Below are 19,753 nucleotides of genomic sequence, written 5' to 3' on the forward strand. Positions count from 1 at the left end.
TGGTCCATACCTCACTTATCTCCTACGTTTTTTATCACACATCTTCCTTTCTCTGTCATGCCCAGGCCCACACACCCTTAAAGTAGCCCTCACACTGTGTCTCCAGCCCCCACCATATGTCCCTCCATTACTTTAGTCCACATTATTTGTAGCCCTCTCCTCTCTGCTCCATACCTTCCACCTCTTCAGTAGCCATCTGCCCAGATCAGTCGTATGTCTCTGGTCCCCATGTCCACTTTGTCCATACCCTCGTACATCAACTGGGACACGATGACACAAACATCACTTGAGACACTAACACTTGACCTCTTGCCCCGCAGGAGTGTACTGCAACGCCACCTGGGACACCTTGTACTGCTGGCCGGCGACGCAGGCGGGGAGGACAGTGAGGGCTTCCTGTGCCACTGTGTTCAGCGAGGTCCACGACCTCCACAACTACCCTGACGGTGAGTCTTCCCCTGTCATCAAATATGGCGATGATATCCACAGGATATCCACAGCTCGATCAGGGACTAATGCTGGGGCTACTAGACTGTCACACTGTAGTGTTGGGGCTAATAGACTGTCACACTGTGGTGCTGGGGTTACCAGACTGTCACACTGTGGTGCTGGTGTTACTAGACCGTCACACTGTGGTACTGGGGCTACAAGACTGTCACACTGTGGTGCTGAGGCTACTAGACTGTCTCACTGTGGTGCTGGGGCTACTAGACTGTCACACTGTGGTGCTGGAGCTACTAGATTGTCACACTATGGTGCTTGGGCTATCATACTGTCACACTGTGGTGCTGAGGCTACCAGACTGTCACACTGTGGTGCTGGGGCTACTAGACGGTCACACTGTGGTGCTGAGGCTACCAGACTATCACACTGTGGTGCTGGAGCTACTAGACTGTCATACTGTGGTGCCGGGGCTACTAGACTGGCACACTGTGGTGCTGGGGCTACCATACTGTCACACTGTGGTGTTGAGGCTACCAGACTATCACACTGTGGTGCTGGTGTTACTAGACCGTCACACTGTGGTACTGGGGCTACTAGACTGTCACACTATGGTGCTTGGGCTATCATACTGTCACACTGCGGTGCTGAGGCTACCAGACTATCACACTGTGGTGCTGGGGCTACTAGACGGTCACACTGTGGTGCTGAGGCTACCAGACTATCACACTGTGGTGCTGGGGCTACCAGACTGTCACACTGTGGTGCTGAGGCTACTAGACTGGCACACTGTGGTGCTGAGGCTACTAGACGGTCACACTGTGGTGCTGGGGCTACTAGACTGGCACACTGTGTTGCTGGGGCTACTAGACTGGCACACTGTGGTGCTGAGGCTACTAGACGGTCACACTGTGGTGCTGGGGCTACTAGACTGTCACACTGTGGTGCCGGGGCTACTAGACTGGCACACTGTGGTGCTGAGGCTACTAGACTGGCACACTGTGTTGCTGGGGCTACTAGACGGTCACACTGTGGTATTGAGGCTACCAGACTATCACACTGTGGTGCTGGGGCTACTAGACGGTCACACTGTGGTGCTGAGGCTACCAGACTATCACACTGTGGTGCTGGGGCTACCAGACTGTCACACTGTGGTGCTGAGGCTACTAGACTGTCACACTGTGGTATTGAGGCTACCAGGCTGGCACAATGTGGTGCCGGGGCTACCAGACTGGCATAGTGTGGTGCTGGGGCTACTAGACGGTCACACTGTGGTGCTGGGGCTACCAGACTGTCACACTGTGGTGCTGAGGCTACTAGACTGTCACACTGTGGTATTGAGGCTACCAGGCTGGCACAATGTGGTGCCGGGGCTACCAGACTGGCATAGTGTGGTGCTGGGGCTACTAGACTGGCACACTGTGGTGCTGGGCTACCAGACTGGCACACTGTGGTGCTGGGCTACCAGACTGGCACACTGTAGTGCTGGGACTACCAGACTGGCACACTTTGGTGCCGGGGCTACCATACTGACACACTGCGGTGCTGGGGCTACCAGATTGTCACACTGTGGTGCTAGGGTTACTAGACAGTCACACTGTGGTGCTGGGGCTACATCCATGGTAACCCAACACAGCCCCCGGCCTACACCCATAATAAGCCAACACAGCCCCCGGCCTACATCCATGGTAACCCAACACAGCTCCCGGCCTACATCCATGGTAACCCAACACAGCACCTGCCCTACATCCATAGTAACCCAACACAGCACCTGCCCTACATCCATAGTAACCCAGCACAGCACCTGCCCTACACCCATGGTAACCCAACACAGCACCCGGCCTACATCCATGGTAACCCAACACAGCACCTGCCCTACATCCATAGTAACCCAGCACAGCACCTGCCCTACACCCATGGTAACCCAACACAGCACCCGGCCTACATCCATGGTAACCCAACACAGCACCTGCCCTACATCCATAGTAACCCAACACAGCACCTGCCCTACACCCATGGTAACCCAACACAGCACCTGCCCTACACCCATGGTAACCCAACACAACCCCTGCCCTACATTACTCGTAACCCGTCCAGGCTACAACATGATATAACAATAGTCGCCCAAGTATCATGAACATATCAGCAGTTTTACCTCGGCTGATGAGAAAGCTAAGAATTATATCCATCAGTTTCCTGTCTATGTTTTCATAAACCTAATAATTACTTCTAATCCCAAACTATTTTTTTTTTCTAGCGTTATTTCAAATACTCTCTCTGCTTTAGGATTTCGTACTAACACCGTGTGGCATTTTAGTAAATATTTAGAAACTAAACAGCAAGGTGTCAGGTAGCTGGTGGTGTAGAAGTGGTCAACACTTGCCTCCTAGAGGGACTTTTCTTGTGTAAATAACTCCAGCCATGATCAATAATGCTCGCTCTGAAATAACTCCAGCCATGATCAATAATGCTCTCTCTGAAATAACTCCAGCCATGATGAATAATGCTCGCTCTGAAATAACTCCAGCCATGATCAATAATGCTCTCTCTGAAATAACTCCAGCCATGATCAATAATGCTCGCTCTGAAATAACTCCAGCCATGATCAGTAATGCTCGCTCTGAAATAACTCCAGCCATGATCAGTAATGCTCGCTCTGAAATAACTCCAGCCATGATCAATAATGCTCGCTCTGAAATAACTCCAGCCATGATCAATAATGCTCGCTCTGAAATAACTCCAGCCATGATCAGTAATGCTCGCTCTGAAATAACTCCAGCCATGATCAATAATGCTCACTCTGAAATAACTCCAGCCATGATCAGTAATGCTCGCTCTGAAATAACTCCAGCCATGATCAGTAATGCTCGCTCTGAAATAACTCCAGCCATGATCAATAATGCTCGCTCTGAAATAACTCCAGCCATGATCAGTAATGCTCGCTCTGAAATAACTCCAGCCATGATCAGTAATGCTCGCTCTGAAATAACTCCAGCCATGATCAATAATGCTCGCTCTGAAATAACTCCAGCATGATCAATAATGCTCGCTCTGAAATAACTCCAGCCATGATCAGTAATGCTCGCTCTGAAATAACTCCAGCCATGATCAGTAATGCTCGCTCTGAAATAACTCCAGCCATGATCAATAATGCTCGCTCTGAAATAACTCCAGCATGATCAATAATGCTCGCTCTGAAATAACTCCAGCCATGATCAGTAATGCTCGCTCTGAAATAACTCCAGCCATGATCAGTAATGCTCGCTCTGAAATAACTCCAGCATGATCAGTAATGCTCGCTCTGAAATAACTCCAGCCATGATCAGTAATGCTCGCTCTGAAATAACTCCAGCCATGATCAATAATGCTCGCTCTGAAATAACTCCAGCCATGATCAATAATGCTCGCTCTGAAATAACTCCAGCCATGATCAATAATGCTCGCTCTGAAACAAGAAGCAAAAAACCTTTCCACCAAGCCCGCAACACTATCTCAGTGACCCATTAGCTTCCTTAACAGTCCTGGGACTGTCCCGGTAACCTAACGAGCCTAATGTAACATAACAGCATCACTGTACCACGACGAGCACAAGTGTACCATAACAGCATCACTGCACCATAACGAGAACCAATGCACTATAACAAGTATCACTGTACCATAACGAGCACCAATGTACAAATAACAAACATCATTGTACCATAACGAGCAACAAAGCATCATAACAAACATCATTGCACCATAACGAGCATCACTGTACCATAACGAGCACTAATGTGCCATAACAAGCATCACTGTACCATAACGAGGACCAATGTACAAATAACAAACATAATTGTACCATAACGAGCAACAATGTACCAAAACAAACATAATTGTACCGTAACGAGCGCCAATGTACCATAACAAGCATCACTGTACGATAACGAGCACCAATGTACCATAACAAGCATCATTGTACCATAACAAGAACCAATGTAACATAACAAACATCATTGTACCATGACAAGCACTAATGTACCATAACAAACATCATTGTACCACAACAAACATCACTGTACCATAACAAGAATCACTGTAACATAACGAGCACCAATGTACCATAACAAGCACCCCTGTACCATAACGAGCATCACTGTACCCTAACAAGCATCACTGTAACATAACGGACACCAATGAACCATAACAAGCATCACTTTACCTAACGAACGTCACTGTACCATAACAAGCATCGTTGTAACATAACGAGCACCAATGTACCATAACAAGCATCACTGTACCATAACGAGCATCAAGTAACATAACAAGCATCACTATAACATAACGAGCACCAATGTACCATTACGAGCATCACTGTACCATAACGAGCATCACTGTACCATAACAAGCATCATTGTAGCATAACGAACACCAATGTACCATAACATGCATCACTGTACCATAACAAGCATCATTTGTAACATAACGAGTACAAAGTAACGTAACAAGCATTTACTATACCATATCGAAAATCACTGTACCAAACAAGTATCACTGTAGCATAAGGGACACCAGTGTACCATAACAGGCATCACTGTACATAACGAACATCACTGTACCATAACAAGCATCATTGTAACCTAATTAGAGCACAAACGTACTATAACAAGCATCACTGTATCATAACGAGCACCAAGTATCCTAACAAGCATCACTGTATAATGATGAGCATTACTGTACCATAACAACCATCACTGTACCATATCGAGCATCACTGTACCATAACAAGCATCACTATAACGTAACGGACACCAATGTACCATAACAAGCAACACTGTACCTAATGAGTATCACTGTACCGTAACAATCATCATTGTAACATAACGAGCACCAATGTAAAAAGCATCACTGTACCACAAAAAGCATCAATGTGCCATAAACATCATTGCACCATAACGAGCATCACTGTACCATAACAAGCATCACTGTGACATAAAGCGTACCAATGTACCATAACAAGCATCACTGTACCTTAACAAGCATCACTGTACAATAATGAACACCGATGTAACATAACAAACATCACTGTAACTTGATGAACACCAATGTATCATAACAAGCATCACTGTAACATAACGAACACCAACGTACCATAACGAGCATCACTGTACCATAACGAGCACCAATGTACCATAACAAGCATCACTACATCATAACGAGAATCAATGTACCATAACAAGCATCACTGTAACATAACGAGCACCACTGTACCTAACAAGCATCACTGTACCATAAGGAGCATCAATTTGCCATAACAAACATCATTGCACCATAACGAGGCATCACTGTACCATAACAAGCATCACTGTGACATAATGAGCACCAATGTACCATAACAAGCATCACTGTACCTTAACAAGCATCACTGTACCATAACGAACACCGATGTACCATAGCAAGCATCATTGTAACATGATGAACACCAGTGTACCATAACAAGCATCACTGTAACATAACGAGCACCACTGTACCATAACGAGCATCAATGTACCATAACGAGCACCAATGTACCAAACCAGGCATCACTGTACCATAACGAGCATCAATGTACAAATAACAAACATCATTGTACCATAACGAGCAACAATGTACCATAACAAACATCATTTACCGTAACGAGCACTAATGTACCATAACGAGTATCACTGTACCGTAACGAGCACCAATGTACCATAACAAGCATCATTGTACCATATCGAGAACCAATGTAACATAACAAACATCATTGTACCATGACAAGCACCAATGTACCATAACAAACATCAGTGCACCATAACAAACATCACTGTACCATAACAAGAATCACTGTAACATAACGAGGACCAATGTAACATAAAAAGCATTACTGTAACACAACGAGCAACAATGTACCATAACAAGCATCACTGTACCACAACGAGCATCACTATACCCTAACAAGCATCACTGTAACATAACGGACACCAATGTGCCATAACAAGCATCACTGTACCTAACGAGCATCACTGTACCATAACAAGCATCGTTGTATCATAACAGACACCAATGTACCATAACAAGTATCACTGTACCATAACGAGTACCAAGTACCATAACAAGCATCACTATCACATAACAAGCACCAATATACCATTACAAACATCACTGTTCCATACTGAGCATCACTGTACCATAACAAGCATAATTGTAACATAACGAACGCCATTGTACCATAACATGCATCACTGTACCATAACAAGCATCATTTGTAACATAACGAGTACAAAGTACCGTAACAAGAATCAATGTACCATATCGAGAATCACTGTACCATAACAAGCATCACTGTAACATAAGGGACACCAATGTACCATAACAGGCATCACTGTACCTAACGAGCATCACTGCACCATAACAAGCATCATCGTAACATAATGAGCCCCAATGTACTATAACAAGCATCACTGTACCATAACGAGCAATAAGTACCATAACAAGCATCACTGTATCATAACGAGCATCACTGCACCATAACAACCATCACTGTACCATATCGAGCATCACTGTACCATAACAAGCATCACTGTAACATAACGGACATCGATGAACATAACAAGCAACACTGTACCTAACGAGTACCACTGTACCATAACACGCATTATTGTAACATAACGAGCACCGATGTACCTAACAAGCATCCATAACGAGCATCACTGTACCATAACAAGCATCACTTTGACCTAACTAGCACCAATGTACCATAACAAGCATCACTGTACCTTAACAAGCATCACTCTACCATATCGAATACCATTGTACCTTAACAAGCATCACTGTAACATGATGAACACCAATGTACCATAACAAGCATCACTGTAACAGAACGAGTACCAATGTACCATAACGAGCATCACTGTACAATAACGACAACCAATGTACCACAACAAGCATCACTGCACCATAACGAGCATCAATGTACCATAACAAGCATCATTGTAACATAACGAGCACCAATGTACCTACCCAGTATCACTGTACCATAAGGGGCATCGATGTGCCATAACAAATATCATTGCACCATAACGAGCATCATTGTATCATAACAAGCATCACTGTGACAAAACGAGCACCAATGTACCATAACAAGCATCACTGTACCTTAACAAGCATCACTGTACCATAACGAACACCAGTGTACCATAACATCACTGTAACATGATAAACACCAATGTACCATAACAAGCATCACTGTAACATAATGAGCACCACTGTGCCATAACGAGCACCACTATACCATAACGAGCACCAGTGTACCATAACAAGCACCCCTGTACCATAACGAGCATCACTATACCATAACAAGCATCATTGTAACATAACGAGCACCAAGTACCATAACAAGCATCACTGAATCATAACGAGCATCACTACCATAACAAGCATCACTGTACCTAACGAGCATCACTGTACCATAACAAGCATCACTGTACCATAACGAACACCCTAATGTACCATAACAATCATCACTGTAACATAACGAGCACCAATATATCATATCAAGCATCACTGTAACGTAACAAACACCAATGTACAGTACAACGAACACCATTGTACCATAACAAGCATTTCTGTACCATAACGAGCACCAATGTATCATAACAAGCATCACTGTACCATAACGAACACCAATGTACCATAACGAGCATCGCTGTACCATAACGAACACCAATGTACGATAACAAGCATCACTGTACCATAACGAGCACCAATATACCATAATGAGCATCACTGTACCATAATGAGCACCAATGTACCATAACAAGCATCACTGTACCATAACGAGCACCAATGTACCATAACAAGCATCAATGTAATAACGATCAACAGTGTACCATAACAAGCATCATTTTACCATAAGGAGAACCAATTTACCATAAAAAACATCATTGTACCATAACGAACACCAATTTACCATAACAAACATCACTGTACCATAACAGACATCACTGTACTATAATAATAATTACGTTTTACATAACGAGCACTGATTTACCATAACAAGTATCACTGTAACATAACGAGCACTAATGTACCATAAAAAGCATCAATGTACCATAACGAACACCAACGTACTATAATAGCATCACTGTAACATAAAGAGCACCAATGTACCATAACAAAAATCATTGTACAATAACGAGCATCACTGTACCAAAACAAGCATTACTGAAAAATAATGAACACCAATGTGCCATAAACATTACTGTACCTAACGAGCATCACTGTACCATAACAAGCACCACTATACCATAACAAACACCAATATACCATAACAAGCATCATTGTAACATAACGGACACAAATGTACCATAACAAGCATCACTGTAGCATAGCAAGCACCAATGTACCATAGAACGCACACCATTGTACCATAACAAGCATCGCTGTACCATAACGAGCACCAATATACCATAACGAGCATCACTGTACCATAACGAACACCAATGTACCATAACGAGAATCAATGTACCATAACGAACACAAATGTACCATAACCAGCAGCACTGTACCATAACGAAAGCCAATGTACCATAACGATCATCACTGTACCATAATGACCACCAATGTAACATAACAAGCATCACTGATATCATAACAAGCACCGCTGTGCCATAACGAGCATCACTTTACCATAATGAGCACCAATGTACCATAACAACCATCACTGTACCATAACGAGCAACAGTGTACCATAACAAGCATCATTTTACCATAAGGAGAACCAATGTACCATAAAAAAAATCATTGTACCATAACGAGCACCAATGTACAATAACAAACATCATTGTACCATAACAGATATTATTGCACCATAAGAAGAAACACGTTTTACATAACGAGCACTGATGTACCATAACAAGTATCCCTGTAACATAACGAGCACTAATGTACCATAAAAAGAATCACTGTACCGTAACGAACACCAACGTACCATAACAAGCATCACTGTAACATAACGAGCACCAATCTACCATAACAAAAATTATTGTACAATAACGAGCATCACTGTGCCATAACAAGCATCACTGTAAAATAATGAACACCAATGTACCATAAACATTACTGTACCTAACGAGCATCACTAACATAACAAGAACCACTGTACCTAACGAGCATCACCGTACCATAACAAGCACCACTATACCATAACAAACACCAATATACCATAACAAGCATAACTGTAACATAACGAACACAAATGTACCATAACAAGCATCACTGTAACATAACAAGCACCAATGCACCATAAAACGAACACCATTGTACCATAACAAGCATCGCTGTACCATAACGAGCACCAATGTACCATAACGAGCATCACTGTACCATTATGAACACAAATGTAACATAACGAGCATCACTGTACCATAACGAACACCAATGTATCATAACCAGCAGCACTGTACTATAAAGAGCACCAATGTACCATACCCAGCAGCACTGTACCATAACGAGCACCAATGTACCATAACAAACATCACTGTACCATAACGAGCACCATTGTACCATAACAAACATCACTATACCATAACGAGCATCATTGTACGATAACATGCATCACTGTAACATAACGAACACCAATGTACCATAACATGCATCACTGTACAATAACAAGCATCATTATAACATAACGAGCACCAAGTACCATAACAAGCATCACTGTATCGTAACGAGCATCACTGTACCATAACTAGCATCACTGTAACATAACGATCACCATTCTGCCACAACAAGCATCAATGTACCTAGCGAGCATCACTGTACCATAACAAACATCATTATAACATAACGAACACTAATGTACCATGACAAGCATCACTGTAATATAACGAACACCAATGTACCATAAGAAGCATCACTGTACTATAACGAACACCAATGTACCATAAAGAGCATCGCTGTGCCATAAGAAACATCATTGTACCATAACGAGCATCACTGTACCATAACAAGCATCACTGCACCATAACGAAAACCAATGTACCATAACAAGCATCACTGTAATATAACGAACACCAATGTACCATAACAAGCATTACTGTAACATAACGAGCACCAGTATACCATAACGAGCATCACTGTACTACAACGATCACCAATCTACCATGACAAACATCACTCTACCATAACGAGAATCAATTTATCATAACAAGCATCACCGTTACACAACGAACACCATTGTACCATAACAAGCTCGGTGTATCACAACGAACACCAACGTACCATAACGAGCATCACTGTACCATAACGAGCACCAATGTACCATAACAAGCATCACTGTACCATAACGAGCACCATTGTACCATAACAAACATCACTGTACAATAACGAGCATCACTGTACCATAACATGCATCATTGTAACATAACGAATACCAATGTCCCATAACATGCATCACTATACTATAACAAGCATCATTGTAACATAGCGAGCACCAAGTACCATAATAAGCATCACTGTACCATAACGAGCACCACTGTACCATAACTAGCATCACTGTAACATAACGAACACCAATCTACCATAACAAGCATCACTGTACCTAGCGAGCATCACTGTACCATAACAAACATCATTGCAACATAACGAACACTAATGTACCATGACAAACATCACTGTACTATAATGAGCACCAATATACCATAAGAAGCATCACTGTAAGATAAGGAGCACCAATGTACCATAACAAGCATCACTGTGCCTTAACGAGCACCAAGCACAATAACAAGCATCACTGTACCATAACGAGCATCACTGTACCATGACAAACATCACTGTAAGATAACGAGCACCAATGTAACATAACAAGCATCACTGTGCCTCAACGAGCACCAATGTACCATAACAAGCATCATTGTACCATAATGAGCATCACTGTACCATAACAAGCATCACTGTAACATAACAAACACCAATGTACCATAACAAGCATCATTGTACCATAACGAACACCAATGTACCATAACGAGCATCGCTGTACCATAAAAAACATCATTGTACCATAACAACCATCACTGCACCATAACGAAAACCAATGTACCATAACAAGCATCACTCTAATATAACGAACACCAATGTACCATAACAAGCATTACTGTAACATAAACAGCACCAATATACCATAACGAGCATCACTGTACCATAACATGCATCATTGTAACATAACGAATACCAATGTACCATAACATGGATCACTGTACCATAACAAGCATCATTGTAACATAACGAGCACCAAGTATCATAACAAGCATCACTGTACCATACCGAGCATCACTATACCATAACTAGCATCACTGTAACATAACGAACACCAATCTACCATAACAAGCACCACTGTACCTAGAGAGCATCACTGTACCATAACAAACATGATTGCAACACATCGTACACTAATGTACCATGACAAGCATCACTGTACTATAACGAGCACCAAGCACCATAACAAGCATCACTGCACCATAACGAGCATCACTGTACCATAACAAGCATCACTGTAACATAACGAGCACCAATGTACCATAACAAGCATCACTGTGCCTTAACGAGCACCAATGTAACATAACAAACATCATTGTACCATAATGAGCATCACTGTATCATAATAAGCATCACTGTAAAATAACGAACACCAATGTACTATGACGAGCATCACTGTACTATAAGAAACATCATTGTATCATAACGAGCATCATTGTACCATAACAATGTACCATAACAAACATCACTGTAACTTAACGAACACCAATGTACCATAACAAGCATTACTGTAACATAACGAGCACCAATATACCATATCGAGTATCACTGTACCATAATGATCACCAATCTACCATAACAAGCATCACTGTACCATAACGAGAATCAATGTACCATAGCAAGCATCCCTGTAACACAACGAACACCATTGTACCAAAACAAGCATCGCTGCATCATAACGAACACCAATGAACCATACGAAGCATCACTGTACCATAACGATCACCAATCTACCATAACAAGCATCACTGTATCATAACGAGCATCAATGTACCTTAGCAAGCATCATCGTAACACAACGAACACCACTGTACCATAACAAGCATCGCTGTATCATAACGAACACCAATGTACCATAATGAGCATCACTGTACCATAATGGGCACCAATGTACCATAAGGAGCACCAATGTACCATAACGAGCACTACTGCACCATAACGCGCATCACTGTACCATAACCAATGTACCGCATGTTTCTTCCCCTGGCAGCCATGGCGTACCGTGAGTGTGACGGCTCAGGGGACTGGCTCTGGGGCGGGTGGACCAATTACTCGCAGTGTCTCAACGTTATAGAACAACAGGTCAGTACAGGTCAAGTGTTGCAAGGTGACAACAGCAGCTTATTGACAGACAGGTCAGATTGCAACACACTAGATTAGATTAGGTATTTATAGGTCAGGGGAAACAATTACAAGTGAGGTCATAGGTCAGAGGAATCAATTATATGTTAGGTCAGGTGAGAGAAGGTCGCTATAGATTATTACCATGCACTCCAATTAACTACAAGTTAGTCTGGGTCATTACCAGGTAGTTCACCTCACTACAAGTTAGTTTAGGTCACTACCAGGTGGTTCACCTCCCTACAAGTTGGCGTGGGTCGGTAAAAGTTAGTTCAGTGCTTGTATCTTTGATCCCAGATCCCAGTATATATATACGTATTATCAAAGCTTCTTGTGGTCTCGGTTTTATGTGGTTCACTGTTTGTCGTTTTTCTCAAAGGTCACTACTTATCATGCAGGTCACTTTTGTCACATTCACCACAGGTCAGGGCTCTCATAGGTCACCCCTGGATGATGTACGTCATTACTTACACAGGTCACCTTTGGTCACTGTAAAGCAGTTCACAAACATGCCATAATTGGTCACTGACGGTCACTGCCGGTCACTACTATCACAGGTCACTGCAGCACAGTGTTCGCACAGGTCAGTAAAAGTTGATACTAGTCAGAACTTCCACGTGTCATAACTGACGACTTTAGGTCATTACATCCTGAGATCACCAGGACTACGATAAGTATGTGGAGATCACTGCAGGTCTCTGCTAGCACTGTTCGCTGAAGGACACTGCAGGACAACACTACCACTAGTTTCAAAGTTTTGTCATAATATGTATTGCAAAAGTAGTCAGAACGAAAGATTTCAAACTTTAGATAAACATAATAACTGAAATTTTCTTTCATTGTCATTACGTCGACCCCGGTACATCACATCGTTCCAATTCACCCTATTCCTTGCATGCCTTTCACCCTTATGTATGTTCAGGCCCCCGATCGCTCAAAAACTTTTTCACTCCATCCTTCCACCTCCAATTTGGTCTCCCACTTTCACTCCTCCCCTCCACCTCTGACACATATATACTCTTTGTTAATCTTGCTTCACTCATTCTCTCCATGTGACCAAACCATTTCAATACACCCTCTTCTGCTCTCTCAACACTCTTTTTATCACCACACATCTCTCTTACCCTTTCATTACTTACTCGATCAAACCACCTCACAACACATATTGTCATCAAACCTCTCATTTCCAACACATCCACCCTTTGCACAACTATATCTATAGTCCACGCCTCACAATCATATAACATTGTTGGAACCACTATTCCTTCAAACATACCCATTTTTGCTCTCCGAGATAACTTTCTCACCTTTCACACGGTCTGCAACGCTCCCAGAACCTTCAACCCCTCCCCACTCTGTGACTCACTTCAATTTCCATGGCTCCATCCGCAGCTAAATCCACACCCATATATCTAAAACACTTCACTTCCTCCACTTGTTCTCCATTTAAACTTCCCTCCCAATTAACTTGTCCCTCAACTCTACTGAACCTGATAACCTTGCTCTTATTCACATTCACTCTCAGCTTTCTTCTTTCACACACTTTACCAAATTCAGTCACCTGCCTCTGCAGTTCCTCACACGCATCAGCCACTAGCGCTGTATCATTAGCGAACAACAACTGACTCACTTCCCAAGCCCTCTCATAGACAACAGACTGCATACTTGCCCCTCTCTCCAAAACTCTTGCATTCACCTCCCTAACAACACCATCCATAAACAAATTAAACAACCATGGAGACATCACGCACCCCTTCCGCAAACCGACTGGGAACCAATTACTTTTCTCTCTTCCTACTCGTACACATGCCCTACATCCTTGATAAAAACTTTTCACTGCTTCTAGCAACTTGCCTCCCACACCATATATTCTTAATACCTTCCACAAAGCATCTCTATCAACTCTATCATATCTCAAGATCCATAAATGTTACATAAAAATCCATCTCACATACATTCTTCAAAGCAGACACCTGATCCACACATCCTCTACCACTTCTGAAACCACACTGCTCTTCCCCAATCTGATGCTCTATACATGCCTTTACCCTCTCAATCAACACCCTCCCATATAATTTCCCAGGAAGACTCAACAGACTTATACCTCTGTAATTTGAACACTCACTTTTATCTCCTTTGCCTTCGTACAATGGCACTATGTATGCATCCCGCCAATCCTTAGGCACTTCACCATGAACCATACACAAAGAATATCCTTACCATCCAGTCAACAACATAGTCACCCCATTTTTTAATAAATATCACTGCAATACCATCTAATCCCGCCGCCTTGCCGGGTTTCATCTTCCGCAATGTTTTCATTACCTCTTCTCTGTTCACCAAACCATTCTCCCTGACCCCTCTCACTTCGCACATCACCTCGACCAAAACACCATTGTATCTGCCACTCTATCATCAAACACATTCAACAAACCTTCAAAATACTCACTCCATCTTCTCACGTCACCATTACTTGTTAGTACCTTCCCATTAGCCCACTACACCGATGTTCCCATTTGTTCTCTTGTCTTGTGCACTTTATTTACCTCCTTCTAAAACATCTCTTCATTCTCCCTAAAATCTAATGATACTCTGTCACCCCAATTCTCATTTCCCCTCTTTTTCACCTCCTGCACCTTTCTCTTGACCTCCTACCTCTTTCTTTTAAACATCTCTCAGTCAATTGCACTACTTCCCGGCAAAAATCGTCTAACGCCTCTCTCTTCTCTTTCACTAACAGTCTTACTTCTTCATCCTACTACTCACTACCCTTTCTAATCTGCTCACCTCCCACCTTACTCACGCCACAAGCATCTTTTGCGCAAGCCATCACTGTTACCCTGAATACATCCCATTCCTCCTCCACTCCCCTTACGTCCTTTGCTCTCAACTTTTTCCATTCTGCACTCAGTCTCCCTTGGTACTTCCTCACACAAGTCTCCTTTCCAAGCACACTTACTCTCATCACTCTCTTCACCCTAACATTCTCTCATCTTTTCTGAAAACCTCTACAAATCTTTACCTTCGCCTCCACAAAATAATGATCAGACATCTCTCCAGCTGCACCTCTCAGCACATTAACATCCAAAAGTTTCTCTTTCACGCGCTTATCAGTTAACACGTAATCCAATAACGCTCTCCGGCCATCTCTCCTTCTTACATACGCATACTTATGTATAATTCTCTTTTTAAACCAGGCATTCCCAATCACCAGTCCTTTTTCAGCACACAAATTTACAAGCTCTTCACCACCTCTTTTTACAACACTGAACACCCCATGTACACCAATTATACCCTCAACTGCTACATTAGTCACCTTTGTTCTCAAATCACCCATCACTATAACCCGGTCTCGTGCATCAAAACCACTAACACACTCATTCAGCTGCTCCCAAAACACTTGCCTCTCTTGATCTTTCTTCTCATGCCCAGGTGCATATGCACCAATAATCACCCACCTCTCTCCATCAACTTTCAGTTTTACCCATATTAATCGAGAATTTACTTTCTTACACTCTATCACATACTCCCACAACTCCTGTTTCAGGAGTATTGCTACTCCTTCCCTTGCTCTTGTCCTCTCACTAACCCCTGACTTTACTCCCCAGACATTCCCAAACCACTCTTCCCCTTTACCCTTGAGCTTCGTTTCACTCAGAGCCAAAACATCCAGGTTCCTTTCCTCAAACATACTACCTATCTCTCCTTTTTTCACATCTTGGTTACATCCACACACATTTAGGCACCCCACTCTGAGCCTTCGAGGAGGATGAGCACTCCCCGCGTGACTCCTTCTTCTGTTTCCCATTTTAGAAAGTTAATACAAGGAGGGGAGGATTTCTGGCCCCCCGCTCCCGTCCCCTCTAGTCGCTTTCTACGTACACGCGAGGAATACGTGGGAAGTATTCTTTCACCCCTATCCCCAGGGATAATATACATATATATATACATATACACATACACACACATACACATACATTACGCACATATACACACACACACACATACATATATATACATATGAAAAATGTAAGAAACAATTTAGAAAACTGAAACTTCTAGCTTGAAATGAATGAAAAAAATGAATGTCACATAATGGTTCAACCTCTGGCTATGGAAAAAAGGAAATGTATAATTTATTTACACAAACGTCAATAGCAGTTCTCATCAATTTAACCACTGTATCAATAAGCTTCAATGTCTAAGCTACATTTTTCTCCAATTTCACTATTTTCCTTCACATTTTCAATTGTGTCTGAAGGTTCTACTTCAAGAGTGATTGTTTTTCCAGTAAGGGTCTTCACATTTTGGTTACAATCCACACACTTTGGCACCCCACTCTGAGCTCTGTCGAGTAGGGCTTTATGTGGTGCTGATTTTCACCTATCTAATATATTTATATATATATATTATTATATACATCTAATATTATAATATAAATTATACTATATATATATATATATATTTAAGTATATATTATAATATATTATATATATATATAATATGATATTATATTATACTTTTATATTTTTATGTTTATTATTTTTTGTCGCTGTCTCCCGTAGCGAGGTACCCACCCCCCCCCAATACACATGTATATACTTACGTCCACACACGCAATATCATACTATAATTCAATGTAACATATATATACACCACATATACATATATACACATTACATAATTCATATGTTCCTTAATTTTTTCATCACTGACTGTACCCCCCCCTATTGCGAGGTAGCGCTAGGAAAAGAACAAAGGCCCATCCACACCAGTCTACTTATGAATAATACGAAAACCACACCCCTTTACATACCCACAAGCTTTCCATGGTTTACCCCAGACGCTTCACATGCCCTGATTCAATCCACTGACAGCACGTCACCCCGGTATACCACATCGCTCCAATTCACTCTATTCCTTGCCTCCTTTCACCTCCTGCATGTTCAGGCCCCGATCACACAAAATCTTTTTCACTCCATCTTTCCACCTCCAATTTGGTCTCCCTCTTCTCCTCGTTCCCTCCACCTCCGACACATATATCCTCTTGGTCAATCTTTCCTCACTCATTCTCTCCATGTGCCAAACCATTTCAAAACACCCTCTTCTGCTCTCTAACCACGCTCTTTTTATTTCCACACATCTCTCTTACCCTTACGTTACTACCGATCAAACCACCTCACACCACACATTGTCCTCAAACATCTCATTTCCAGCACATCCATCCTCCTGCGCACAACTATATCTATAGCCCATGCCTCACAATCATATAACATTGTTGGAACCACTATTCCTTCAAACATACCCATTTTTGCTCTCCGAGATAACGTTCTCACCTTTCACACAGTCTGCAACGCTCCCAGAACCTTCGACCCCTCCCCCACTCTGTGACTCACTTCAATTTCCATGGCTCCATCCGCAGCTAAATCCACACCCATATATCTAAAACACTTCACTTCCTCCACTTGTTCTCCATTTAAACTTCCCTCCCAATTAACTTGTCCCTCAACTCTACTGAACCTGATAACCTTGCTCTTATTCACATTCACTCTCAGCTTTCTTCTTTCACACACTTTACCAAATTCAGTCACCTGCCTCTGCAGTTCCTCACACGCATCAGCCACCAGCGCTGTATCATTAGCGAACAACAACTGACTCACTTCCCAAGCCCTCTCATAGACAACAGACTGCATACTTGCCCCTCTCTCCAAAACTCTTGCATTCACCTCCCTAACAACACCATCCATAAACAAATTAAACAACCATGGAGACATCACGCACCCCTTCCGCAAACCGACTGGGAACCAATTACTTTTCTCTCTTCCCACTCGTACACATGCCCTACATGCTTGATAAAAACTTTTCACTGCTTCTAGCAACTTACCTCCCACACCATATATTCTTAATACCTTCCACAAAGCATCTCTATCAACTCTATCATATCTCAAGATCCATAAATGTTACATAAAAATCCATCTCACATACATTCTTCAAAGCAGACACCTGATCCACACATCCTCTACCACTTCTGAAACCACACTGCTCTTCCCCAATCTGATGCTCTATACATGCCTTTACCCTCTCAATCAACACCCTCCCATATAATTTCCCAGGAAGACTCAACAGACTTATACCTCTGTAATTTGAACACTCACTTTTATCTCCTTTGCCTTTGTGCAATGGCACTATGTATGCATCCCGCCAATCCTTAGGCACTTCACCATGAACCATACACACAGAATATCCTTACCGTCCAGTCAACAACATAGTCACCCCATTTTTTAATAAATATCACTGCAATACCATCTAATCCCGCCGCCTTGCCGGGTTTCATCTTCCGCAATGTTTTCATTACCTCTTCTCTGTTCACCAAACCATTCTCCCTGACCCCTCTCACTTCGCACGTCACCTCGACCAAAACACCATTGTATCTGCCACTCTATCATCAAACACATTCAACAAACCTTCAAAATACTCACTCCATCTTCTCACGTCACCATTACTTGTTAGTACCTTCCCATTAGCCCACTACACCGATGTTCCCATTTGTTCTCTTGTCTTGTGCACTTTATTTACCTCCTTCTAAAACATCTCTTCATTCTCCCTAAAATCTAATGATACTCTGTCACCCCAATTCTCATTTCCCCTCTTTTTCACCTCTTGCACCTTTCTCTTGACCTCCTACCTCTTTCTTTTACACATCTCTCAGTCAATTGCACTACTTCCCGGCAAAAATCGTCTAACGCCTCTCTCTTCTCTTTCACTAACAGTCTTACTTCTTCATCCTACTACTCACTACCCTTTCTAATCTGCCCACCTCCCACCTTACTCACGCCACAAGCATCTTTTGCGCAAGCCATCACTGTTACCCTGAATACAT

At 42.5% G+C, this 19,753-nt stretch overlaps 1 protein-coding gene across 1 annotated transcript in view; it reads left to right on the forward strand.

Annotated features, from left to right (window-relative positions):
• Positions 1-19,753, forward strand: part of LOC139763960 (PDF receptor-like) — a 464,711-nt gene that overhangs the window by 319,030 nt on the left and 125,928 nt on the right. Inside the window, exons 3-4 of the mRNA XM_071690441.1 lie at positions 321-446; positions 12,743-12,834. Coding sequence (XP_071546542.1) covers positions 321-446; positions 12,743-12,834 — 218 coding nt within the window. The remainder of the gene's footprint in view (positions 1-320; positions 447-12,742; positions 12,835-19,753) is intronic.

Source organism: Panulirus ornatus, chromosome 48 (genome assembly GCF_036320965.1).
Source record: "Panulirus ornatus isolate Po-2019 chromosome 48, ASM3632096v1, whole genome shotgun sequence".
NCBI lineage: Eukaryota > Metazoa > Arthropoda > Malacostraca > Decapoda > Palinuridae > Panulirus > Panulirus ornatus.